This window comes from Microtus pennsylvanicus, chromosome 2, assembly GCF_037038515.1.
Source record: "Microtus pennsylvanicus isolate mMicPen1 chromosome 2, mMicPen1.hap1, whole genome shotgun sequence".
Taxonomy (NCBI): domain Eukaryota; kingdom Metazoa; phylum Chordata; class Mammalia; order Rodentia; family Cricetidae; genus Microtus; species Microtus pennsylvanicus.
The window spans coordinates 12,699,203-12,726,370 of NC_134580.1; the positions used below are offsets into that span (position 1 = coordinate 12,699,203).

Consider the following 27,168-nt stretch of genomic DNA (forward strand, 5'->3'; position numbering starts at 1 on the left):
GAGTTCAAAAAAGAAAGAAAATGCGTCCAATTTAAAACCAACATATTGAATCGAGTAATTTAAACTATGATTCTCAAACTGTTCATGGAACTGACAGGCTCTGGTGCATTTTAAAAAAGATGTCTCAGTTCCAAGCCTGGCATGGCATCCCCACCCCCTCCCAGCCAGGGTGAGCCCTAACCAAGTGGCACAGCCACAGAATCTCATCTTAACACACAGGCGCTCCCGGGGCTAAGTGACTCCTTGCTGTAATATCTCCCTTGGCGCTGGACTGGTTATTTTCTGCAAGCTGCTCCCGACTGGCATTTACTGCTCAGGAGCAGTTGCTTCCTTGTTCTGATGAGAAACTCACTCACGTCTGACACAGAAACAGGACAGGCAGCTGCTCATACATGTCCCAAGTTAACACAGAAGATGACGTCATCTTCAGGAGCTAGATGGTGGCAGGCAGGGCGCCTTCGTTCACGGCGCTCACATGACTGGGAGCCCTCACTAGGGTCACCTGCCTGGGCTGACAGGGTGGGGAGAGAAACATCTTTTAAAATCCCTCTTACTAGCCGGGCGATGGTGGCGCACGCCTTTAATCCCAGCACTCGGGAGGCAGAGACAGGCAGATCTCTGTGAGTTCGAGACCAGCCTGGTCTACAAGAGCTAGTTCCAAGACAGGCTCCAAAACCACAGAGAAACCCTGTCTCGAAAAAACAAAAAAATAAAAATAAAATCCCTCTTACCTTTCCGGCAAGTTGGGCTTCAAGCTCTTTGAAGGTCCGACTGTGATCAATCTCGTCCCCGTTTCCCCTTGAAAGTAAAATAAAGACAATTTTTGTTACTATCCCTCCCCGACACACACAGATGTTGACACCAGACATCTGTCAAAGCCTTTCTGAATCACCTCTTTTAAATTACTAAGTGTTTTTCAGGAATGTGAGCTTCCCTGGGCCTTACTTTCCTTATCAGTAAAAGAAAATACAGTATTTACTTATCTTCAGGGACCTAGTGGACACCAAGGCTCATTCCATCCAAACCCACAGCACTGTTCTGGGCCTGGGGTCATCTGATGTCAAGTCTCAGTGGGACCCTGCTCCCAGCCTCTAGGTTGCTGCACCCCATTCTGACCACGGTGGACTCCAGGTCCTAATGACACCAGGAATCTCTCGGTAAAGGACTTCTGGGCCCTTGTGAGCCTGCGTCACCTGCTTGGCTCTACCTGCTCCCCCCGCCCAGCTCTCTTGAGGTTTGCAGGATCTGTGTGGCTACCAAGTCTTTAAGACTGGCTGGTGGGGTTGGGTGCTGAGCCAAGAACAGAAGTGGCAGAATGTGGGCTCCACTCCTTCATGCCACTTCTCCATCTCCTCCCACACAGCCGGACTAGGCCGGGTGGGCAAGAGGACACCATCCCAACTAGAGGAAGCAATAGATGGAAAAAAACAAACACGTGGTGATGGGTGCCAGGGAGAGAACAGTGGCGATGAGGGGATGCTAGAGGCGGGACAACGGGTGACCTTTGGGGTGAGGGTACTAAGAGGCTTGGGTGTGATGTGAATTGAGGCCCTTGAGCTAAAAGACAGTGTCTCCAGGCCAGACAAAGGGGATGGGCTATAGTAGGCAGCCCCGGGGCAGGAATCAGCATTAAGTGACTGGAACTGGACGAACGGATTAGAGGCACACATGGGAGGTTTAGAGACACAGGGGTGTTGTGAGCCATAAGAAGGAATCCAGACTTCTGGCTAAGGGGCATGAAGCCCTTGCAGCAGCTCACTTCACTTTAAGAAGCCAGTGCTGAGAGCAGGTCAGGGCTGTGCCCAAGTTACAGACAGGACGGGTCAGCAATCCAACTCTGTATTAACATAAGCTTCTTCGTACTATTTGAGTGGCATATTCAGTCAGTGCGAGACGCCGTTCAGAGCATACACTTAGTTACAGAATAAAATCGATAATGAGCGTAGAATAGCACAACCTCCTAAATCCTTTCACTTTCGTCTTTCTGTGCGCTAGGCCCACATGTTTCTCTAGCAGGAACTCGTCAATCTTTGTCTTATTTATAATAATTAAATGTTTAAGTGTAATGACACACATTTCCTGTAACCAGCAGCTACTCTGACTCTCTGTAGGGAGTCTTTCCATCTTCTGCCCTCGACCCTTTTGATCCTTTTACCAAAGGCATCTTCATTCTTCAAGTCCAATATCTGGGTTACCAGCCTGCAGTCTCTGCCATTTAACTGAGTATTTAGCCCCTTTACGGAATGCAGGATGCACATGTGGGTTCGGGGTTGGTAATCTGCTGCAAGTTCATTATTTTTACCACTTGTTCTAGATTTTTCTCTCCTCTCTTCACTTTTAGATATTTTTAAAACCCATTTCCTTTTTCTCTGTCTGGAAGTTAAGCATTTGCTCTGTATCTGTCAGCTGCCCTAACAATGTGCAGATGTAACGGTTCTGTGTGTGATGTCAATGCACCTAGCCTCTTGTCAGTACCAGCTAGGGCTCAGGGGACGCCACCTCAGTCCGTCCACAGGAGTGGACGGTTTGCACACCAATCACACTTCTAGTTACTAGGTTTCACGATGTTCGTTGTTTTCTGTTCCTAAAATCTCAGGCCTTCGGCCCTGATCATTTTTCTTTTGCCTCTTCTATACTCACAAATGAAATTTAAGATGCCTTTCTTTGGCACAAATCTGTATTTTGTAGCATGTTTCCCACTCCCCTGGCTTCAACTCCTATTCTCCTTTCTCAGTCCCCAGTGTTGGCTCCACCAGTCCTGCCCAGACTGAAGCGGCCTTGGAGGCCTTCAGGTTCAAGATACAGCCACAGACAGGCTTCCTTTCTTCCACACTGGCCCCTCTCCTATTGGATCTGATGGCTTGCCTCTTTGTGGCAAACAGCCTGTCTTCCCTGCAAGCCCTACTTCTCTCGGCTCACAGCCTTTGTTCTTCAGTTCTTCCATGGCACGGCTACCTGCCTGGAACCAGCTGTACCTTTTGAATCTGTGCTCTGTAACTGCTGTAACTGCTGCCTGCTTTATCTACTTGAATCCTGGTAGCCATCCTGGGGAAGCAATGCCACACCACAAGGCCTGTTCTCTGGTAGGGAATTCAGTTTTGACATAATGATCATACTCCAGAAACGTCCTCAGAACTCTGTGGTGAGTCTTCAAAGGTGGAACTCAGAATGCTTTTTCAACTTCACTGAGATCTGCGTGATGTTATACAGGGAAGACTATTAAAATTTATCCAGTTAGCACAGTGCCAATGCCATGTGGATCTGTCATTGCATAGAGGGTGCTTTGTGCAGTCTGCACGTAAAAGTGTCCCATATGCCCACCAGAAGCAAATCACAGGAGTTACACTGGCTCATTGTGCCTGGGCATGTAGTTCAGTGAAGAGCTTGCCTAGCATGGGCAAGGCTCCGGCTGGTCCTCCTGAATACACCCACCCCATAAACACACCAGAGGAAAGAGAGAACACTAATTTCTCTTTAGTAAATCACCGCACAGGTGTTCTGAAAGATAAATGGTGACGCTATTCATATCGCAGAGCATCCATGTTGGAGACAGCACTCCCCATTCTGAACACAGCATAGACTTAAACATCTGGGTTATAATGGCATCTACAGGTAGAATGTTCCTTCACTCTCCCTGCTGCCTCCGCTGTAGTCAGCTTGCCATGGCATACCAGGAGCCCCCGTGGTAATGTTTACATGTGGTCAGTTCTGGTACAGATAATGTGGCCAGGGCAGGAGAGAAGAGATAAAGGTCACTTCTGAGTGGTCTTTCCTCTGCACGGCCGATGGCCTAGAGTATGAGCTGGAATAAAGATGTCCTCCACAACCATCTTTCCAGGAAGGAAGGGCTGTGGCCACAGTAAGGGACTTGAGCTGTTCTTCTGCTACAGCCCAGGGATTGGAAGTTAAGCAGCTCCCACAGGATGCCCCTCAGTTGATGCAAGCTAGTATAAACAAATCATACAGGACCTGGCTAAAACACACTGGGCTGAAGACAGCAGGCAAGCGTGTGGTTCTGCTGTTTCCAATATGGATGCTCAATTCCTGGTGTGGAAAGTATCAAAACGCCACATAACGCCACAGTGGCCAATGCAGCTTGCTTCAGAGCGTGAGTGGCTCGGCCCCAGCTGACCAGGAGCAGCGACTCCCCATGCCCTGGCATCACAAGACCTCTAGCTAAGAAAGGGCCAAGCCTCAGAGGAGACATGATTTCTGCACATGCCCACAACGCACATGGCCTTAGTTACGTTTCTTCCTGCGGTGGTGAAATTCCTAACCTGGCCGACAGGCAGTTTCAGGAACCAGGCAGTGAGTGGTAGAGCAGCGTCTGCTCAGCCATGGCAGCTTGTAACACAGAGCAGTTTCGGGGAAGGGCCAGGTTAGAGGCACGCTGCCCCCAGGACACAATGCCCCCATCCTGAGTTTGTTCCTCAAACCAGGCTACCCCTTCCAAAGCTCAACCACAGGTTGACAGTCTACTCCAGATTTAAATCCAATACTGGGCTAATCCACCCATGAAGGCAATCCTCACTATTCAGTCACTTCCCAGGAGCCCATCAGCTGTCAAAGCCTTATTCAAGGGCCTCTAGAAGACAATTCCTTGTCACCCTGACACACAGCATCATAGGGTTAAAAATCTGCAAGTTGGTGTCCTAGCTAGGGTTGTTATTGTTGTGATGAAACACCATGACCGGCCGGGAAGTGGTGGCGCACGCCTTTAATCCCAGCACTTGGGAGGCAGAGGCAAGCAGATCTCTGTGAGTTCAAGACCAGCCTGGTCTGTAAGAGCTAGTTTCAGGACTGGCACCAAAGCTACAGAGAAACCCTGTCTCGAAAAAGAAAAAAGAAACACCATGACCAAAAGCAATGGAGAAAAAGGGGTTTATTTGTTACACTTCCACACTATTGTTCATCATTGAAGGAAATCATGACAAGAACTCAGAGTAGGAAGCTGGGGCAGGAGCTGATGCAGAGGCCATGGAGGGGTGCTACTTACTGGCTTGCTTCATATGACTTGTTCAGCCTGCTTTCTATAGAACCCAGGACCACCAGCCCAAGGATGTCACCATCCATAATGGCCTGGGCCCTTCTCTATCAGTCACCAATTAAGAACATTCCCTACAGGCTTGCCTACAGCCCCATCTTAGGGAGGCATTTTCTCAATTGAGGTCCCCTTCTGAGGATGACTCTAGCTGTGTCATGATGACATAAAACTGTCTATCACAGTCAGACAACTGCAGTCAAGAGTACTGTACTCTGACATCAGGGGCTGAGTACACTGTGGCAAGAAGAGAAGAGGGCAGTACCATGTCCCACGGGGGACATCTCACGCTCGTTCTTGCAAACGGCAGAGAACTGTGAGATTGGTGAATACTTTTCTCACTGATTTTTTTTAATTAGGATTTTTAATAAAGTAGATTTTGATCACGTTCTTTCCCACTCCTTCCCAAACTCCCTGATCCTCCCCAACTCTCTACCCACCCAACTTCATGTTCTTTCTCTCAAAAGAAAAAATAGTGCTTAAAAATACTAAAACAAAACAAAACAAAAAGCAAATGACAAAAAGTGGAGTTCCTTTGTTGCTAGCCAGCTCTTCCTGGGCTTGGGGCCTGCCCTGTGTGTATTTGTTTTTGGGGATTTTTTTGTTATTTATTTATTAAAGATTTCTGCCTCCTCCCTGCCACCGCCTCCCATTTCCCTCCCCCTCCCCTAATCAAGTCCCCCTCCCTCATCAGCCCAAAGAGCAATCAGGGTTCCCTGCCCTGTGGGAAGTCCAAGGACCACCCACTCCATCCAGGTCTAGTAAGTTCTCACTGATTTTATATTCCTCTTATCTTTAAACATTTACCAATTTATTTACTTGTTTTGCACAGTATACATGTGGAGGACACTCATGGGAATCTGTTCTCTCCTTTCATCATGAGGGTGCTAGGGACTGAACTCAGATCATCGGGGATTAACAGCAAGTACCTTTACCTGCAGAGCCATCTTGCTGGCCCTCTCTCTGACGCTGACACTCTGCCATTTCACCGTGATATAACTAGTTAGGCATTTCTTTACCTTCATCTGGCTAGAGTCTCAGCTGTTATCTTTTTATCCCTGTGCTCTTTCTCTTCTACGTCTGTGGTTTAAATTTTCCCCTCCAAATTTTGGCCTTGTGTATTAAAGTAGGGCCTTGAAGACCCTATCAGTGATGAGGTGGCTGGTCCTTAAACCCCTTGCCTTCTTCCAGTAAGACACATGGAGAAGGCTGTGGTGCTGGGGCCTTCATCTTGGACTTCCTGGCCTCTGGAACTCTCCGAAATAGTTTCCACTCTTAGAAATCACCCAGGCTGTGTATTCTGTTAGAGGCATACAAAGCAAAAGAGGAAAGATCTTCTTGGAAGGAAATCCTCTGAGTCTTTGTCCCTTGCGCCCATCCTCTGCTTTGCACCTCTGTGTCCTTCTGTGCTACATCCCTCAGAACTGCCTTCCAGTCCACTAGTGTTCTCCCCAGCTGTGTTTACTCCACTCTTTTCACCAAGCTGCTCAATCTGCACCTATAGTGCTCAGCATCATGCATCCCATCATGCACCAGCACTATCAGAAGTGCTCTCCTGCTTGGTTTCCCCCTGTGGTGGCCCCCTTGGCTTTGCCTCTTGTCTTCTTTACTTCAAATGGACAGCAAAACTAAGCATAGGAATTCACTACGATGTGGATCATTATGACTTGGTCGAAGCCCAAAGAGCCCAAGCTGACTATGGAAAGTATCCTCCTCTGGACTCCAACTTTCATTTTATTTTGGCCTCCTAGAGGAGCCCCACTCTTAACAGACCACTAACACATTAAAATGCCTATTTATATATTTGACTTTTTATTCAGCATTTTACTCGTGTTCCGTATAAATGCTGTTCGCGGCACATATCCACAGAAGGAGACTTTATTAGAATGCATGGTCTCCAACCATCAAGAGAATTCAGCTTCATAGTGAGTCATAAATCTTTCAAATTTGGTTTAAATATTTAACCTTTTATAGTTAAGAAAGTAACTTAGGATCCTTCTCATCTCAAATCATCAGACTAAGGTTTCATAATAAGACATACGCAAAAAGATCTCTTACTTTTGGTTTTTCCAGCTTCTTAGTTATTTTTATACAAGGAATATTCAAAGCAGGATATGATACGCACAACAATACTATCCCACAAACGGAGTGGGATTGGGTCAAGAGTGTGGATACGGAATCTGTAAAGGAAGTGGTCATTCTTCTGAGCAACTGTGGGAAGCAGCTTAGTCTGTGACTTATTCAACACCAAATAGAGCACTTGGGCCTCCCAGCCACAGACTATATAAGGGTATGTTTCTGGTGCTGTGATGGGTTACCCAAGACTGGGCAATTTATAATGGAAAGAATTGCTTAGGTTCATGGTTAAGGAGCTGGTTAAAGAACTGCATGGTCCAAGGTAGGGGGTCTCTAGTGAGAGCCTCATGCTCCTTCAGCTGGTGGCAGAAAGTGGAAGAGCAGGAGGGTGCATGTGGAAAAGAGATCCCGAGAGCCTCTGGCTTCACAGAAGCCACTCCTGAAGGTAAATGATCTAGTCCCAGGAGAGCAAGAGCCTACTATCATGGACACAGTACAACCTTTTCCACCACTTCTTACCCCAAAACCAAAGGCTTTCCATTGGGCCCCACTCCTAACAATGCCAATCAAGAAATTAAGGTTAATGTGTGAATTTCTGGGGACCCATTCAAACCACAGAGAGGGCCTGATATCTGTCACTGCAGAGAGAGTTACTTCACTAGTGGTTTTTAAATTATGATTTAATGAAAAGAAAGTCATAAAATTTGTTCTCATGGGCTGGGAATACAGTTGCATGGAAAAGGCACTTCTAGCATGTGTGTGGTCTCTGGGCTCAATCCCTTACCACCATTTAAAAAAAAAAAGAACCACTGAACCATTTTAAGTACATAGTTCAGTAGTGTTCAGCATGTTCAAGACGCTGTGCATAAGTCTTAAAGGCCACATCTCCCTATCACCTGTGCCTCCCATTGCCCATAGTTCCCCATCACCCACGGCTCTCTATTGCTTCTTCCTCCTGCTGCAATGTTTGTGCCTAAGCTGCAGGAGGGAGGGGAAGGGGGACAAGGCGTCCACTGTGACTCTATAAAGGCAATACTGAAAGGCACTAACTGCACAGGATCAGACTTATTTCTACTTATGTGCAAAGAGTGTACCACCTTTATGTAGGTATGCACACATGGGTGCAGTGCCCATGGAGGCCAGAAGGGGGCACTGGATCCTAGGAATCAGAGCTATAGTCAGTTGTAAACTCCCAGACATGGGTGTTGGGAACTGAACTAAGGTTCTCTGGAAGAGCTACAAGGGCTTTTCTACTGTTGAGTCATCTCTCTAGCCCCCAAATTAAATTATTGTAATTGTTTGCATAGTTCCACAGAAAGTGAGGCTTACTCACAGAGCCAGATAAGCAGTGAGTAATTTTCTCACTAAAACAGTATCCCCTAAGCCACAAACTGGAACCCAAAGCATACCTGCTGACAGGGCTACTGAAGGTTATGTGGCAGGCCCCACAGGCTACAATGAGCCAGTGAGCCCTACATTTATGCTAAAACTACAAAGCATAGCCGTGACCTTACAAAACCTTTAACATCCTGTTTTCCTCCATCCAACAAAACACTATCACTTCCCAATGTATGGTACAAAAATGTACAAAAACAACAAATATCAAATCTGGAATCTTAGCATCTTACTTCAAAATTAAAATCTGTTTTTTTTTTCAGATTTAAAATACATTGTACACAGGATATTTTTAAACCTAACTTTGACCTGCTATGTTTATGTCCTATTACAGCCTCGTTCTTTCTAAATAAAACTTTGACTGAGGATTAAACCCCTAAACGTTATGTGGACAGGCTCTGCCCATGCATTTTCCATGGAGACACAGGTATGAGCCGAGCATGTGCTGCACACTGCAGTCCCAGAACTTGGGAGGCTGAGGCAGGAGGATCACGAGTTTAAGGCCAGGGGTATATGGCAAGTCCCAGGCTCAGCGAGGAAAGAAAGTGATTCAGATGTGTGACCAGGACTGGCTCCAGTGGCCTGTGCTGTGACTCTGATACATCATTTCAAATGTCAAATGTTTAAAAACCCACTTACCTCTTTATAATGTCTATATTTAGATCAATTCCACCGAACCTGGACAGGAATTCGAGGTATGGCACGTTGCCCGAGCTGGTGAGTGGGATCTACGGTCAGACAGGAAGCATGACAACACGTTAGAGAACTAAGGCTCCAGCCACAGACACAGAGCAGGCTTCTGTGTCGTGTAAAGTTGTAACATCGAAGCTGCTCAAGGAACAGACACATTAGTAAACATTTGTGAGTCCTTCCCAGGAGTCAGAGCTGATCACGTCCTCAGAAAGCGCGGTATGAGGCAGTCTGCGCTCAAGGAAAAGCCAACATGTGTGTATAACATTACCAAACACCTGACCTGAACTCACCGAACATCTACATATAAATCAAGCAGAAGCCGCACAAACATCTCCTATGTGTTATGTGTACTAGAAGTGGAAGGGAGAGCAGAGACATCTATCTAGTTTCAAGAGAGAGACTGTGGCTGTTAAGAGTTATTCTTCTAGTACATTTCTAGTATAATTATTTAGTTATTGGGGAAGCGGTGTCATGCCGTGTCATGCAGAGGTCAGAGGACTGCTGGAGGAAGTAGTTCTCCTCTTCTCCCATACGGGCTCCAGGGACTGACCTCAGGCTGTCAGGCTTATGGGCAAGCATCTGTATCCACTGAGCCATCTCACTATAAAGGATACTATTGGGTCAAGTGAGCCAATATGAATTATAGATTAAATAAAATGGTTAAATCAATTGAGATGGGCACTGCATTGTGATTACGCCAGAGGTCAGTCCTTGTTTTTAGGAAATCTATACCCTGAAGTCAGAAAGAACCATGAGACTGTCAGCTTCTTTGGTGTTTGGAGACTTTCTCCAGAAAACAAAACACACTTCAGGGTGTTGAAGATCCATGACCTCCCTTGCACAGGGAGCAGAAGAATTAGCCCCATGAAAACAGCTGCATTGCTGAAAGCAAACCACAGAGTCAATACAATTCCCATCAAAATTCCAATGATATTTTTCACAGGAGAAACAAACAAACAAAACACAAAGATCCCAAACTGCACTACAGAGTCTTGGTAACAAAACCAGGCTGGTGCTGACACAAACACAGATGTCGACCGATAGAGCAGACTGAAGGACCAAGAAGGAAAACTACACACTCCAGCCACCTCTTTCCCAACGAAGGGCCAAGCATACACTAGAGAGAAGCTGGTCTCCAACTCTTGACTGAAACACCGGACACTCAAAGGCTGAAGACCAAACTACATCTCAGACTCGCCCTGTGCCATTAAAAAAAAAAAGTAAAGAAAAAAAGCATCAAGGACATTTATATAAGACCTGAAACACTGATCCCACTGGAGGAAAATGCAGGAGAGATGCTTGAAGATCTAGGCACAGAAAAGGGCTTTCTGAAAAGAACACCAACTGCTCAGGAACTCACTGCACAAAGTTCAAAGCTCTTCAGCAGAGGAAACCAACACCAGGGTGAAGCAACAGGCACGGGATGAGAAAAAACTATGCCAACTGGTCATCTGACAGGAAATTAGGATCCAGAATTTATACTGAATAGCCAAAGAACAAATAATCATCAAGCAGGCGAATGAATTGAACAAACTGTTCTCAAGAGCATGCGTGGCTAACGAACACTCGAAAAGATGTCTGACCTCCCTTGTTACCAGGGAAATGCAAATCCAGTCTACAACGTGGGCCTCAGGGAATGTAGTGGGTAACAGTGCTTGTTCTGCAAACACGAGGACCTGTGTTTGAATTCTCGGCACCCATATAAAAAAAATAAAATAGAAATAATAGAAATAATTTTTTTTAAAGAAAAGGCATGGATATACATGCCTGTAAACCCAGCACTGAGAATAGAGCCAGGTGGACCCCAAGAGCTGTCCAGCCAACAATTCTAAGCTGACATAGTGAGTTTCCTGAGCAGCGAGATCCTGCTGCCATGGAGGAAGACATGATGTCATGCTCTGATCTCTGCATGTGCATGCCTGCACACTGACATGGACATACAACCACACAGAGAGACACGTGCACACACAGCACTAGAATTAAAATCTTAAGTGACATGATTAATTTTTAAAGCTCCAATGTGTTTCTATCCCACTCCAGTCATTTGGAAAACAAACAAACAACCACAGCAACAAAGGCTGGCCTTTGAGGGAAAAGACCTGCATACTGTGCAGGAATGGAAATTAGTGCAGCCGTTACAGAAACCAATTCGCAGGGCCCTTCCAAAACTAAGAACAAGACCTCCATGAGACCCAGCTGTCCCCGGGTCCACGACAAACCCTACATCTGCATGCCATAGAGATATTTAGACACCCGTGTGTATCATAACACCATTCACAACAGCCAGGCGATGAACCGGCTATGCATCCGTCTGCAGATGAAGGGAGGAAATGTGGGGAACGTAACAGCCCTAAAGAATGAGATCGTGTCAATTTCAGGGAAATGGATAGAGCTGGAGGTTTAAGGGAGTAAGTTAGACTCAGGCAGATATAATAAACGTGCTTTCTCTTACACAAGTCTAAGTTTAAAATAAGAGGCATTCTTTCTCAGCCTTTTGGCTAAATTAAGGTAAAAATAAGACATAGGAAAGTAAAAAAACAGACTGTTGGGGAAAAGGGAAGGGAATGAAAAAGTGATGGAGTTGAGTATGATTAAAGTATGCTACAGCACAGGGTGCGGTGCAGCATTTAACCCCAGCACTAGGGAGGCAGAGGCAGGTGCATCTCTGAGTTCCAGGCCTACAGAGTGAGTTCCAGGACAGCAAGGGCTGTAATACAGAGAAACCCTGTAGAAAGAAAGAAAGAAAGAAAGAAAGAAAGAAAGAAAGAAAGAAAGAAAGAAAGAAAGAAAGCAAGCTACAAACACATATGGAATAGCAAGACCATTGTTTGTACCATAAGTCTTCACTAATAAAAACATATGTACTGGACTGAGGCGATGACTCAGAGGTTAAGAGCATTGACTGCTCTTTTAGAAAACCTAGGATCAGTTCCTAGTGCCCACAAGATGGTTTCCAACGGATATGGTGCCCTCTTCTGGCCCCTACAAGCACTGCACATACATGGAGCATAAACATACATAGAGGCAAACACACACATAAAATAAAAATAAATCTTTTAAAAATACGTACAACGTACATGAGTATATTGCTTGCATATGTGCCTATACACACACACACACACACACACACACACACACACACACACACACAAGCTGAGATCCCAGGAGAAGAAAATAAAGGGACTCTTGTGCCACAGATAACTCAAAACAGAGGGATATAGGATTACTGTGCCACAAATGCTTTAGTATCATTCTTAAGGAAGATTTTCTGAAGATTCAGAATTATTTCCAATACAAAACTAATTTTTTAAATGAAGGTAATTATTAAAGGATAACAGATTTTGAATCTAAATAAACATAAGAATATGATCAATATAAATATTTTATAATAAGTCTCATACAGGTTCACATAATGTACTATCCCTCACACCTAATGATCCCCAAGTCTGCACAACTGAACTGCTATTTACTTAGCCTGCAAGTATCAGCCTCAAAGCCTAATATCTCAATGTTCCCCAAAGGATAAATTTCTCTTCCCCATTTAAAACATGTGTAACTAGGAAATGAGGCCAGAGGGATGCTGGCTTATGATATGTCTCTGGAGAAGCTTTTCCTGCAAAGGGCACCTGTGACTCCCACGTCTGGTGGTATGTACGCATTTCAGGAGATACAGTAGTAGCAGGTGCTCAGAAGTGTTCCTAACATGACAAAAGATGGGCAAGAACAGGTCAAATGTGTGGCTCAAGACTGGATGTTCTCAGTGATGAGATAAAAGAGAATGGGGACCTGGAGGGACGGCTCAGTCAGTAAAGGACCTGAGTTTAATCTCCAGAAGCCACATTTAAAAATCTGAGATTTAAAAAAAAAATCTTTTTTTTAAAAAAAAAAGAGCTCAGTCCAGTGCTCCAATATGGGTGTCTGTCTCTATCTCCATCCATCACCGGACAAAGGTTCTATGGCGATATTCAAGATATTCATCAGTGTGGCTATGGGACAAGGGCAGAAGGAGAAAGAAGATGAGCAAGAAAGTCAGGACTGCGAGGGGTTGATCCACCCACTGAGACAGTGTGCCTGAGCTAATGGGAGCTCACCAAGGCCGGCTGGACTGGGACTGATGGAGCATGTGATCAAACCGGACTCTCTGAATGTGGCTGACAATGGGGGCTGACTGAGAAGCCAATGATAATGGCACTGGGATTTGATTCTACTGCATGTACTGGCTTTTTGGGATCCTAGTCTGTTTGGATGCACACCTTCCTAGGCCTGGATGGAGGGGGGAGGGCCTTGGACTTCCCACAGGGCAGGGTATCCTGCCCTCTCTTAGGACTGGGGGGGAGGGGGAGGGGAGGGGGCACAGGAGGAAAATGGGAGGAGGGGAGGAGGTGGAAATTTTGAATGGTATTGTTTATAAAGCAATTAAAAAAAAATCTGAGAGTCCGACATGTGCTTATAATCCCAGTGCTGGGGAGGTAGAGACAGGAGGATCCCTGGGGTTCACTGTCAAGCAGCCTGGCCTATGTGGTAAGTTCTAGGACAATGAGCAAGCCTGTCTCAAAAACAAGGTGGACAGTCCTGAGAAACATTTGACATTCTCTTCTGATCTCCATATGCACATGAACACACGTATATATACACACACACACATGCACACATATATAAGTTGAAAAAGAATAAGAAGACATTTGCTAGATTGCAGCCAATAAACAGGCACACATGTAGGCAAACATGTGGACTTCAGGAAGCAAGTTCTGGTGCTGGATCGGGGCTGCAGAAGGAGGAGTTTCACAATCTGTATCTACCACTGAGTGTTCCCATAACCTTGGTCTACAACTTAGAATACCACAGGGCCAAACCACAACTTAACTCTCTGAAATCCATTTTCTCACAAGACATTTGTTTTTTAAATGATCTAAGACTGGGCTGGGGAGATGGCTGACAGGGTAAAACGCTGTACAAACAAGAAGACCTGAGATCACATCCCACAACCTATGGAAATACTAGGCAAGGAAGCATGTACCTGTAACCCCACGCTGAGGGTGAAGAGAGACACATAAATAGCGGGACTTGGGGACCAACCAGTCTAGCCAATCAGTGAGCTCTAGGTTCAGTGAGAGATCCTGTCTCCAAAAATAAGATGGGGAGCAATGGAAAAACATTCCAAGTTCACCTCTGGCCTCCACATGCGCACATGCATCCACACACACAGGGAGAGAGAGGGGTCCATGTCAGTACTCGGAGATTCTTCATGGAAACAATGGTACAGAGCAGGCCACAGCAAAGTCTACGGTGCCCCAACACTAAAGCATCCTGATGTGGCTCTCCAGTGAACACTAGAGCTAAAGGATGTGTAGATGGCTTCTGGAAAGCTCTATTCTAATTGCTAGGGCAAATTACTATAAAACCTTTCTTGGTTTTGTACATTTCTGGTTGGGCTACCGACTGAGGAAGGAGGGTGTCACCCATGAACTAATCAGTTGCTCTGCCCAGGCATCAGGCTTGAGTTCACACACAGTGACCGTGGCCCCCAAAACTGACCACAGATCCAGAGGCTCCAGGCCCTGAGGAAGCATGCCTGGTGTTGGAGAAAGAGCCAAGAACTGTTGTTTAAAAAGTCTCCAGTTCCCAGTACCTTCTTCTAAAAATGACGTTATATGTCATGGTTTCTGTATTTCTTCTCCTGCACAGCTGTTTAGCTAGGGGAGGTTGTCACCACGGTCAACTGACATCAGATATAGCTGTAAGGACATAGTAGGGATTTTTTGTTTGTCTGTTTGTTTCAAGACAGAGTTTCTTTGGGTAGTCCTGGAATTCACTCTGTGAGTTCCTGGAACTCACTTGTAGGAACTCCGATCAGTTCAAGTTTGTCCTTGAACTCACAGAAATCCACCTGCCTCTGCCTCTTGGATGCTGGAATTCAAGGCATACACCAACACTGCCTGGCTAGAGATTATATTTTAATTCTCCACTTGGTATAAAGTGTCTTCCCAGTGTTTACAAGGGTAAATAAATAGTCTTCTTAAGTCAGAAATAGTCCCATGTAACAGCCACTCCACCCTCAGCAGTTCCCCAAGAGAGTGAGAGTCTCTGTCCATACAAACCCTGGAGAGTCAATGTTCATGGCAACAACATCCACAAATGTCAGAGAGCAGAAATGACCTAGAGATCCCCAAGGCTGGAAAGTTTGGCGCATCCACACATGGGCCCAGACGACAGCCATGGAAAGGACTCCAGTGCTGCCCTGACGCGGCCCAGGTGAGCACTGAACATGCTAAGTAGCCTAACACGGAAGCACACACATGGTGGGGTTCCATTTGTATGAAATACTCGGCACCTGGGAATCAGAGGCAGGCAGATATCTGTGAGCTCAAGGCCAGCTGCATCTCTACAGTGAGTTCCAGGCCAGCCAGAGTTACATAGCAAGACACGGAAGGAAGGGAGGGAGGGAAAGAAAATAAAAAAAAAAATAAACACTGGGCTGGAGAGATGGCTCAGAGGTTAAGGGCACTGACTGCTCTTCCTGAGGTCCTGAGTTCAATTCCCAGCAACCACATGGTGCCTCACAACCATCTGTAATGAGATCTGGTGCCCTCTCTGGCGAGTAGGCATATAAGAAGACAGAACACTGTATACATAATAAATAAAAATATAAAAAAAAAAAAAAATAAAAAAAAAAAAAAAAAATAAACATTTGGCATCTCCGGTGTCAGCGAGTGCATTAGTCACTCCTGGTAGATAAAAGAGGGTGGGGTGGGAGCGGCTCCTAACTAGCCTGAGCTCATTAGGTATGCAGGGCATATACATTCTATCTTCACGAAACTGCTATTAAAAATGTAGACAGTAGTGAGTCTCTCTCTGACTCGGGCACTCTGGCTCAGCCTGTGACACCCTCTGCTGCCATGTTACTGCAGGAAGATCCTGAGCAAATGTCAGGCGGTCTCCAAATACAAGAGGAGGTACTGGGGAGAGGAGTCATGTAACAGGAAGGCTAGTCAAGAAAACATGCTAAGGATGGCAGAGTCCAGACATCACACTCACTGAGCAGGCAGCTACAGTCCTGAGAAAAGAGAGGTAGCCACCCCTGAAACACTGGGGAAAATGGGAGACAATTGTCTTGAACCATGGGCTTTGTGTGATCACCCAGAAATGGGCGGAATGTGAATGCAGAGAGCCATGTGTGTGAACCAATGAACTCCTAGAGCTCTGCCCAGCATGAAGGCTCCAGGGATGGCCTCCCGACAATAGGAGCCGCCCTCCGCCTAAACCCTTCATCCAACCAGGGTGAGCCAAGCTCTGGAGAGCAGGTGATTCCAGGGCTCAAGCAAGGTGGCTCCAGAAAAGGTTGGTCTTTCTTAGAAGGCAAACAAGTCCTCAAGGAGTAATAGAGTTGTGTCCAAGGCTGGGGAAGCACACTAGAGGGGCTGATGCTCGGCTGCACGGGGATGAGTTAAACACCAAAGTGAATAAATAATGAATTCCTAATCCACTTACTAGGAGACCTCCAGTCTCTGCAAATATGGAAACAGTAGGTGAACAGATTGAAAGTCAGATGAGAAATGGAATATTTACTAATCTGAAAGTTTCCCTCATGGAATATTAACTACAAAGTGCACACCCCAGAAGGTCTGACAGATCTCCCTTTGTGAAGTGGCCAAGGCAAGTGTCGGCAGCTTCGGGACACACAGGAATGAAGTGTGACCTGAGAAGAGCTCAAGGTCACTGCTGGGATACACACACACAGATGTGTCCCACCAGAGATGCTGCCAACACCTGCTCCCGAGGAAACCCCAGGCAAACCCACGTGGAATCTTCTGTGGCTGCAGAATGTAAAGCCAGGGAAAGATGGGGGAACTGTCCCAGACTGACAGGATGAACTGTTACCCAAATCAAGGGCAGAGTCTGACTGTAACCTAGGCCTGCAAGGTGGGTGTGGGGCCAAGGCATGGGACTCTGGGGTTGAGCTGGGCATCATGAGGCAAGGGAGTCTCCACTTGAACAGCTGGGCTGTGGCTGATAGGAGGCAACACCTTGGTTTGAAGGAAATCTACACTACAGCACCTGCAGGTAACAAAGAGCTTTTCCTCAAATGGCTTGGGAAAAAGGTGTTCTCTGAATTCTACACCCAACTTGTCTATGACTTTGCTTTGAAAACACAAGGCTGTGACGGTGATAGACTGATAATTCTGGGGGGAAAATCAGGAGAGAGCAGGTTTTGGAGGGAGTTGAAACCTTAAAGGGGCAGGTAGCAGGAGAGCTTCTCCCAGTTCTCAGTGGTATTTAGCTTCAGGCTCCCCAGCTTTTGCACAATGGTCTTTAAGCTGCATGCATGAGCGTGTGTGTGTGTGTGTGTGTGTGTGTGTGTGTGTGTGTGTGTGTAAGTTTATATTGTACACATACGTGTATGTATAAGCTTGTGTGCGTGCATATGTGTGATGTATGTGTGTGTAGTATAGGTGTTTCTTTTGTCAACAAACACTCCAATGTCCTTCCTCTCTCCACTTGACCAATTGTGAGTTTCTGCCTCGTCCACTGCACAGAGAAGCTTCTCTGGAGAGCTCTGGAACTGCACTAATTTGTGGGTAGATGATGCTGTCCATGCAGCAGAACAAGGCTGGGGTTTCATTGGATTTTAGGCACTGTGTGGGACCAGGATCTGTCTCTGATGCATGAGCTGACTTTTTGGAGTCCATTCCCTATGGTGGATGCCTTGTTCAGTCTTGATGCTGGGGAGAGAGGCTTGGTACTGCCTCAACTTGATGTGTCAGACTTTGTTGACTTCCCTATGGGAGGCCTTACTCTTTCTGAAGAGTGGATAAGGGGCTGGGGAAAGTGAGTGATGGGGAGCTGTGGTTGGTATGTAAATTTAATAAAAAAAATTAAAAAGACCACCGTGGAAACAGTGACAGATAGAAAGTTCATAAGAGCCAGAGGTTGGGAGGACCAGAGCAGAACAATGCCTTCAGAGCAGGCCAGGACCACTGCACTTGAGAGCTCACAGCGGCTGTGATGGACTGTACAATGTCTGTGCAATATCGAACCAGTCAACATCGTAGCACAGAGGAGGATGGGCCTCATGAGCCCAACCCCAGCTGAGGAGCTAGGAACAGTTTGTGGCAGCTGGGACAGGGAGAGACAGTTTTTCTTAACCTCTAAGCTATCTCTCCAGCCGACAGTTTTTCTTAAGGATATTGCTTTTAGTAGTAGGTCAACCATGCTTCAGAGAATGACCAGGAGTATGTGGACAGCATAAAACAGGCTTAGTGGGCTATTCAAAGAAGACAAGAGGACATAAAATTGGGAGGGGGTTGGTGGGTCTGGGAGGAGTTAGGGGAGAAGTTGGGATAGATATTCTCAAAATACGTTATACATATTATATATAAACTCTCAAATAATTAATAGTATATTTTAAAAGAGAAAGAGAACTCTGTCTCTGGCCTAGGGGGACTAATATGCAGAAGCAAGAACAACCACAGAACCATGAGAAGGGGGTGGGAGAGACACCCACCTTCTGGTGCTATAAGCTCTGCCCGAGTGTCTAGCCGACTTCAGGGAACCACATGTGTACAAGAGTCAAAGCAGCCTAGCTAAACACAAAAGATCTAAACTAAGAGGTGAGTTCTGACCTCTGCAGGCAAGATGGAGTTTATAGTAGCTGTCTATGAAAATGAAGTGTCTTCAGAGGGACAGCCAGAGGCCAGAGGCTCCACAGCATTCACACCCATGACTGGAGTGTTGTGGGCTATTCGTTTCACCAGGCAAAGATGTGTTACATTCATTTATGTGTGGAATATTACTTTAACTGTGTAAAGATGTGTTACATTTGGTTATGTGGCATTTGTTTAATGATGTTAGGAGGTGTGTCTAATTATGTAAAGATAAGTTGCATTTGTTTCACCATGCCTGCCTAAGGCACCCTTGGTCTCATAAAGGGCTGAATGGCCAATAGCTGGGCAGAGAAGAGATAGTCTCTCTGACAGGCAAAGAGAATAAAGTAGGAGGAAGAAGGAAAGAAGAAAACCCCGGGGCAAGAAGCCAGGCAGCCACCAGACAGCCAGGCAGAAGAAGCAGTGAAAGTAAGATATACAGAAGAAAGAAAGGTAAAAAGACCCAAGGCAAAAGGTAGACAAAGAGAAACAGGTTAATTTAAGGTAAAAGAGCTAGCCAGAAACAAATCTAAGCTAGGCTGAGCATTTAGAATTAATAATAAGTCTCCGTGTCATGACTTGGGAGCTGGCTGGTGGCCCAAAGGAAAAAGCCTCTCCACATATGTAGCTGCTAAGCTCTAGAGATGTGGCCAATACAGGTGATTAACTGTTTTTCACTTTATTCAGTGTTAATTAACCTAAATTTCAAAAATTATACTGATCCCATTATTGAAAAATGTCTAAGTGAAAGACCCCAGCTTAGCTGCTGTAATGCCATTTTGCAAAGCTTTCACACAAACAAATGTAAGTTCAAGGTAAAGTCAGTACTCCTAGGCGGCCAAAACAGGATATCTGTGGTCAGACACCAGGCCTAGGAGGGGAACGAACAGTTCTGGGAAAAACTACATGTATCCTAGATAGGGCCAAGTCTGCTATTATTATCAGACCTTCATGTCTCCGGGAAACTTGTCCCCTAAATGAACCCATCGCCTCATTCGAACTGATCAATGAGAACCCTGTAACCATGCATTGCTTCTGTATGCCTGCTTTTGCCACCCTTTTCCTATAAAAAGACCTTCTCCCAGCCTGCAGGCGCACAAGTCCTCCGAAAGGACTTTGCCGCCCACAGGTACCTGTGCCCACCCAATAAACCTCTTGCTAATTGCAGCCAGTGGTCTCGACTGTTCCTTGGGTTAGGGGTCTCCTCCTAGGGAAGGACCACTCTGAGGGTCTTTCATAAGTGTGTTTTTAAAAAGCTGGGGATGTGAATCTTATGTTTCAAGCAGACATTTCACGGGCTCACAGTCAGATCAAGTATTTCCAATGAAGACGCGAAAGCTGTCTGTGTGTGTGTGCTCACCGTGTATAAAGACTTCAGACATGAAAAGGTAAAGTACTGAGCATTTCAACAGTGACAGCATTAAATGCAATAGTATTTGAACATTCACGATTGAATAAAACTATCATTAAAATTAATTCCTGGGCCAGCATATGTCTCAGGAGGTAGGGGGGCTTGCTTTCAGGCTTGCTTTCAAGACTGACAACCTGAGTTCAATTTCTGGGATCCATTTAGTAGGAGAGAACTGATTTTCACAGCTGTTCTCTGACTTCTGCATGTATGCCATGTCGTGTACACACACACACACAAACACACACACAAACAAATAAGAAACAGTTCATTTACTCTATTATTCACCTTCTGAGGTGACTGCTGGAAATTTATCTATATGGCGCACACATTATTTCACTGGACCAATCTGGTATGTGTCATTACCCAAACAAACTCAAATATGAACAGCCATGAAAGCAGACCTTCTCAAAAGATAAGACCGTTGTGAGAGCCAACTCAGGGATAAGCAGTGTATTGCGTTTACCAGGCAAGAACCTGAGAACAGCAGTCTCAGAGGTGTTTAAGGAAGAAAGAGACAAACAGAAGGGGGAAATAGAAACAAGCAAACAGGGGAACCAAATGAAAGTCCAGATGTTAATTAAAAAAAAAGTCTAAAGTTGCAGGCTTAGGGGATGATGGACCAACAACAACACAGAAAGAACACGAAAAACCCAGTAGGTTTGGGGATAGATAGATACCTGATATCTAATGTTAAAAGTACATAGAATATGATGTTTCTAAAACAGAGAAACGTGGGACCCCACAGGGCAATACCAAATGCCCAAAAGGGAGAGGATGGGATTAAAACTATATTTGACTAAACATGGTTGAGAACTTCAGAAAAACAAAGCTGAACAGAGGGGAATGCCTAAAGAACAATGTGATTTGCACAGAAAAAAAAATCCAGAATACAGGTGTTGTCTTGAGGCCAGGGCTTCACTAGGTTGTCCAAGTTGGCTTCCAAATTGTTATGTAGCCGAGACTAGCCTGGAGTTTGAAATTCTCCGGCCTTAACTTCCCTAGTTCTGGGGTCACCATGTATTCCACTACACGGAAGAAATGTGATGAACTCCTGGAGTTAACACGAGAACTGGGTGACAGCTGTGTTCATAACACTTTATCCCAGGTCAGTTACATGTAAATTAACCTGAGGTGGTGCACACGTCAAATTCTAACATAAAATAGGCCTCTAAAAGCACTACCATAGCATGAAGCCAGACCATGATTAAGAATGAAGGGGTAAAGCATGATTACACGCGTGTGTGCACAAGTTTGATTCTCATGTTGGAAAGAATGCTGCTGATGCCCCCAGTTGAATTCTCCATCCTTGTAGTTGCTAGGATGCTCACAGACTTACTAATGTTGAATCCCTACCAGATTTATATCCTTTTCCCTATGGGCTGTACCAGAAATCCTTACTCTTTCCACTACCCTGGCTGGGATAGACCAGTGATTGGCCCAAGGACCCTTACCATTCACATCCCTCCCCAGGCCCTGGCATTGTACCAGTTACATAGCCTCTCCACCTCCCTACAGCCTGTGAGAATAGGCTGTCCCCTCTGCCTGTACATTATGACCTTCCTTTATCATTTCACTAATATATACTCCAAACTCAACAGAAGAAACGTTAAATGTCCCTCCCAGACAGTCTTCCTGGAGTTCCAACATCAGAAAAGAGAGTCTGTATGCTTTAATGATCTTTGCCACAGCCCTTGGTAAACTCCATGTCTCCTGAGCAGGGAACTCCTCAAGGGTAGGAAGGAGTCAGGCCTCAGTATGTGCCCTGCCCCCACCCGATGTTCAGCATATCGTAGATGCTCCTTAACTTGCCCTTGTTTCTTAAATTCTTTAAGTTACACTATTTATTGTGTGTGGACATTTGTGCACTCATTGTGTGTATGAGTGCATATACGTGTGGAAAGAAGTGTACACACAGAGGTCTGAAAGCAACAGTGGCTTCCCTCCTCTATCACTGCTGGTTATAGATCTGCCTGTCCCCACCCCCTCCTCATCCCCAGCCCTGGTGACAGATGCATACTACTGTGCCAGTTTAAATGTGGGTCTGGAGCCCCAAACTGGGATCCTCAAGTTTGCACAGCAGCCACCATATCCAGATGTTCACAACATCCCCACCCAGGAGTTGAGCCCAGGATGACTAACCCAGAGACTAACTGGGAAGCATCATAAGTTTTGATGTGAGAACAAGTGCTGAGATATTATGTTCTAAAATACAAATTGAGAGACTAGAGCAATAGCTCAGAACTTAATAACATTCTCTTGTAGAGAACCCCAATTTTGCTTCCAGTACCCACATCTGGTGGCTTATAAGCCACAAGGAATCTGGTGCCCTCTTCAGACCTCTGCATGTACTGCATCCATATGCACATACCCCCACACATACAAACATGCCAAAAAAAATTAGGCTGGTCATAAAGGTGCACACCTTTAATCCCAGTACTTGGGAGGCAGAGGCAAGTAGATCTCTAATAAGTTCAAGGCTGCCGTGATCCACATAGTGAGTTCCAGGAGCTGCAAAGTGAGACCTTATCTCAAAAAATAAGTTAGCAAACAAACAAATCTTTACATATACATAAACTGACCTGATACTTCTATATAGAAGTTTTTAAGGAAGAAAATGACAAGGCACACTTTTGTGTGCAAAATATGAACAAGTGAACGCTGATCATATCATCCGAATTGGCAGGAACTCAAGTGACTGATGAACAGTGATCACAGCCCCAGTCACTCACATAGGCCAATGCAAGGACAGAACAGTCATGTTTTCCTCTGCCAGCCCCCTGGCTTCTCCAGAACAGCCCATACTGAGTGTCGCTCATCCTACCTGCGCCAGCAAGTCCTGGAACTGCTCTCTTGTGAGAGGCATGAGAAAGGCCGTGATGGCGCGCTTCAGATCCCCCTTCGTCACCGTCTGGCTGTGTGTCGAGTCGAGGACCTGGAAGACCTTTTTCATTTCATCCCTTTTGTTGGAGAGCTTTTGAGATAGAATCCGTTCAACGTCTGAGAAGGAATGGACTGGGTTGGCAACAGGTGTGACTGTGGGTGAGACAGAAACATCTAGTGAGCGTGCTTAGACCAGGATGCAACAGACTGCAGAGCTCAGCTTCCTCTCTCATTTTCATGTCTCTGCTCAGCTAATGCCTCAGCAAGGACAGCCGCGTTTTCACCTCTGCAAGTTGGTTAGCCCAGGATCACACCCATAAGGGAAAGAAGCAAAGGTGCTCTTGCCCACAAGGACATGGGATATGAGAAGAATTCTTGAGGAGTGGAAGAAATGTATCTTATAGATCAATCTTTACTTTTACAATTATTGCGTTCATGTGTGTGTGCATGTGTGTGTGTATTCTTATGTATGTGGCTGAAGGATTGCCATAGCATGCATGCAGAGATCAGAGGACAGCATGGGGGAGGGGGTTCTCTCTTTCCACCATGTGGGTCCCATTTACCAAACGCAAGTCACCAAGCTTGACAGCAAAGTGCCTTTACCTGCTGAACCACCTCAACAGTCCTCAGTGAAGCTTTATTGTGTGTGTGAATACACACATGTTCATGTGAGTGCTCATGAAAGGACATGCAGTTGTGGAGGCCAGAAGCCAACACGGGGTGACTTCATTATCTGCTCCACCTTATTTTTGAGACGTGGCCTCTCATTAAACCTAGAGCTACCAGGTAGTGGTGGTGCATGTCTTTAATCCCAGCATTTGGGAGGCAGAGGCAGGTAGATCTCTGTGAGTTCGAGGCCAGCCTGGTCTACAGAGCTAGTTCCAGGTCAGCCAGGATGGTTACACACAGAAACTCTGTAGAAGGGAGGGAGGGAGGGAGGGAGGGAGGGAGGGAGGGAGGGAGGGAGGGAAGAAGGGAAGGAGGGAGGGAAATAATAATAAAGTGTTTATTTTAAAAGCACAAAAAAATGAGCGCTAAGGGGTCAGCAAACCCAGGGACCCTCCCCCTGTCTCTCCCTCCCGAGCAAGGCCTGCACCATCACTGTTGGTGGGTTGGTTTCAGGAATCTGAACTCAAATTCTCAGGTTTGCTTGGCAAGCACCTTATTCATGCGCCATCTGCTCAGCTCCAAAGTCAACCTTTACAACATCCTATTTGCCTTATATGACCGCGACAGTTTGGGGGGAAATCTTTGATTGATGGGGATACTTTTCCTTTTCAAGACTGGGGAGGTCTGGGTGTGGAACAGCCTGGGTGTGGAAAGGTGGCATGAAAATGTTCCCCATGCTCTGGATAAGTGTCAGGGCCTTCAACTTCCTGTGGGCAGGAGGATGTTGCAGGCCTCAGAGGTCACCCGTGAAAGGTAATGGACTACTAGGCCTCCCTGACTTCTACTGTAGACAGAAACAACTGCAGAGAGAAATGTAATAATTCAATGAACCCGGGGGCACCCATCAGAGCCAGTGTGTAAGCACTGGGTGCTCTGTTTGATATTCCGTAGCTGGCTGAGCAAAGAGGAAGCTGAGGACAGCGGCCTGGCGAGTCCCTTGCATTTATGACAGCAGATTCCAGTGTGTTCAAGCTTCATCAAGGTCTTGTCTTTTATTTTCATGAGGGTAGTCAGGGAGCTCAGACTCTAGATACCTCTCTTAGAATAGGCTTTTTTGTTTGTTTGTTTTGTTTTTTCAAGACAGAGTCCTGGAACTAACTCTTGTAGACCAGGCTGGCCTTGAACTCACAGAGATCTGTCTGCCTCTGCCTCACAAATGCTAGGATTAAAGGCCTGCACCATCCACCCTGCAGAATAGGCATTTCTTATCAGCCAAGAGTGAAGGCTTTCACCTCAGGTGGCCTCAGCCAGATCAGGAATTCAGAGGGCACCTCAGCGACAGCTGGAATCATTCTCCGGGCTCTCCTGGGTCACAGTGTAAGCTGCCTGAGCCACCTTTTGTCAATGGTGGGACGGGGGACGACATGGGCTCCCAGCCATGCTGTGACGGATGTCTGCTCCACTCTTACCTAGGGTTAGGCCATGGGCAAGTCCTCTCTGTCACATCCCTGGGCTGTGCAAGTCCCCAAGAGGAGCCTGGGCTGCCTCTCACTCCCAATGCCTACAACTTCTCCAGGAAGGTAGGTAGAGACCAGAATGGGCAGTAAGGAACAAAGACAAGCTCCACTGAAGACCTAAAAATAAGGGGGCTGCTTTGGAGTGACAGGGTAGCTTTCTAATAGAAAGTGGGGGCACTGTTAAGAGAGGCTATGGAACCTTTAAGAAGTAGGACCTATTTGCTATCTGCTATAAACAGGTCACTGGGGGGGGGGGTGGGCTTTGAAGGTTATATCCAGCCATGGTGTTCTCTCTCTCTCTCTCTCTCTCTCTCTCTGTGTGTGTGTGTGTGTGTCTGTCTGTCTGTCTGTCAGTCTTTCTCTCTCTCTTTCCTGGTCCACTGTTATGTGAACAACATCCACCAAACACTGGTGAACTGAGCTGTTCCACCACAACGGACTGAAACCCCCTGCCACCGTGAGCCTGAAAGCCTTCTTCTCCTTTGTTTCTACCAGGTCCTGTGGTCACAGTGCTGTAACTGGTCGTCCCTGAGGAGGAGAAGGAGTAGGGATGAAGGAGGAGTGGGTGCTATGGGAACAAAGAGGAGTCCAGTGGAGGAGGCAGCATGGCCAAGAACCATGAATGGTCCAGACCTTGGGCCTCATGCTCTGGTTATGGGATGCCACCATGACATTTCCATCAACAGAGAGAACCCAAAGTCCCTCTCTTACCCTCACATCCCTCTCTTACCACAGGGAGGAGGCTGGAGTGTGGAGACAGGTCAGGCCATCCCAGCGGCTCAGGGGCATGCTTACGGAGCGCCCCACAACATAAAGGTCACAGAGTGGTGTGGGCAAAGTGGGAATTTTTTTAAAAAACAGAGATGATAGAATGTTTGATTTGATGTGTCATAGGAAGTGGGAAGACAGTGAAGCCCACAGCCTGACAGGGTGGCCATGGTCTCCACAGAGAAAGAGTCAGAAGTTTCCAAGATGGCCAGAGGGAGCCCTCCCCGTGCAGTCTTTGATCACACTGCCGCCCTTCTTGGCTTCTTTTCCTATGGCTCTGATAAAACACCCTGAGAAAGCAACTTAAGGGAGAGAAGGCTTATTTGTCCCGCCATTCCAGGTCACGGTTGTTGCCCAGGGAAGTCAAGGCAGCAGAGGCTCACATCCATGGTCACACCCATCCACAGTCAAGAGCAGGCAGCAACAGATTGATGCCCATGCTGTATTCAGCTCCCTCCCCTTTACAGGCAGCCCAGGGCCTCACCCTTGAAATGATGCTGTCCACATTCAGCGTGGGTCTTCCAGTGGTCCCATTAAGAAAATCCCTAACGGCATGTCCACAGGCCAACCAATCCAGACAGCTCCTCTGAAGCCACGCCCCCAACCCAGGAGATTTCCGACTGTGTCAGGTTAACAAACTAACCACCACAGTCACATTATGGCTCCTCCCATCAAGAATGGGAAGGAGTTTTCTCCACCCCCTGCTTGTGTACTGCATCGGCCACACCTGTGTCTGAGACCAGTGGCACCATGGGTGAGGTGTAACTGTCTTTAAAGATACTGTGTTGGGGGCTTTATCCCCTGCAAACTACACCTGGGTCAGTGAAAGACAGGCTACAGAGAGAATTCCTGAGTCCAGTGTGGAGTGTCTAATGTGTGCATGCCCTCTTGAAGACCAAATCTATAATAAGGAGATCAGAGAGCTTGGGGTAGGGCAAGGCATGTGGGAGCCAGAAGCCTGTATCATAGGAAGCATAGGGAGATTGGGAGGTAAGGAGGGTTATGTGGGAAACCCCAATTTTGTGGAAATGGGATTTACCGTTCCAGAGCAACTGACCAGACACCTATCACTGGCAGTCCTTGTTCCCAGTGCCAAGAACACTGAAGTAGGCGACAGGATCTGCCTACCATCTGGAG

General features: G+C 46.3%; 1 protein-coding gene across 1 annotated transcript in view; it reads right to left on the reverse strand.

Annotated features, from left to right (window-relative positions):
- Efcab6 (EF-hand calcium binding domain 6) overlaps nt 1–27,168 on the reverse strand; it is a 199,839-nt gene that overhangs the window by 145,103 nt on the left and 27,568 nt on the right. The window contains exons 4-6 of the mRNA XM_075963519.1: nt 23,079–23,290; nt 9,152–9,240; nt 732–798 (exon numbers count right to left, since the gene is read on the reverse strand). Coding sequence (XP_075819634.1) covers nt 732–798; nt 9,152–9,240; nt 23,079–23,290 — 368 coding nt within the window. The remainder of the gene's footprint in view (nt 1–731; nt 799–9,151; nt 9,241–23,078; nt 23,291–27,168) is intronic.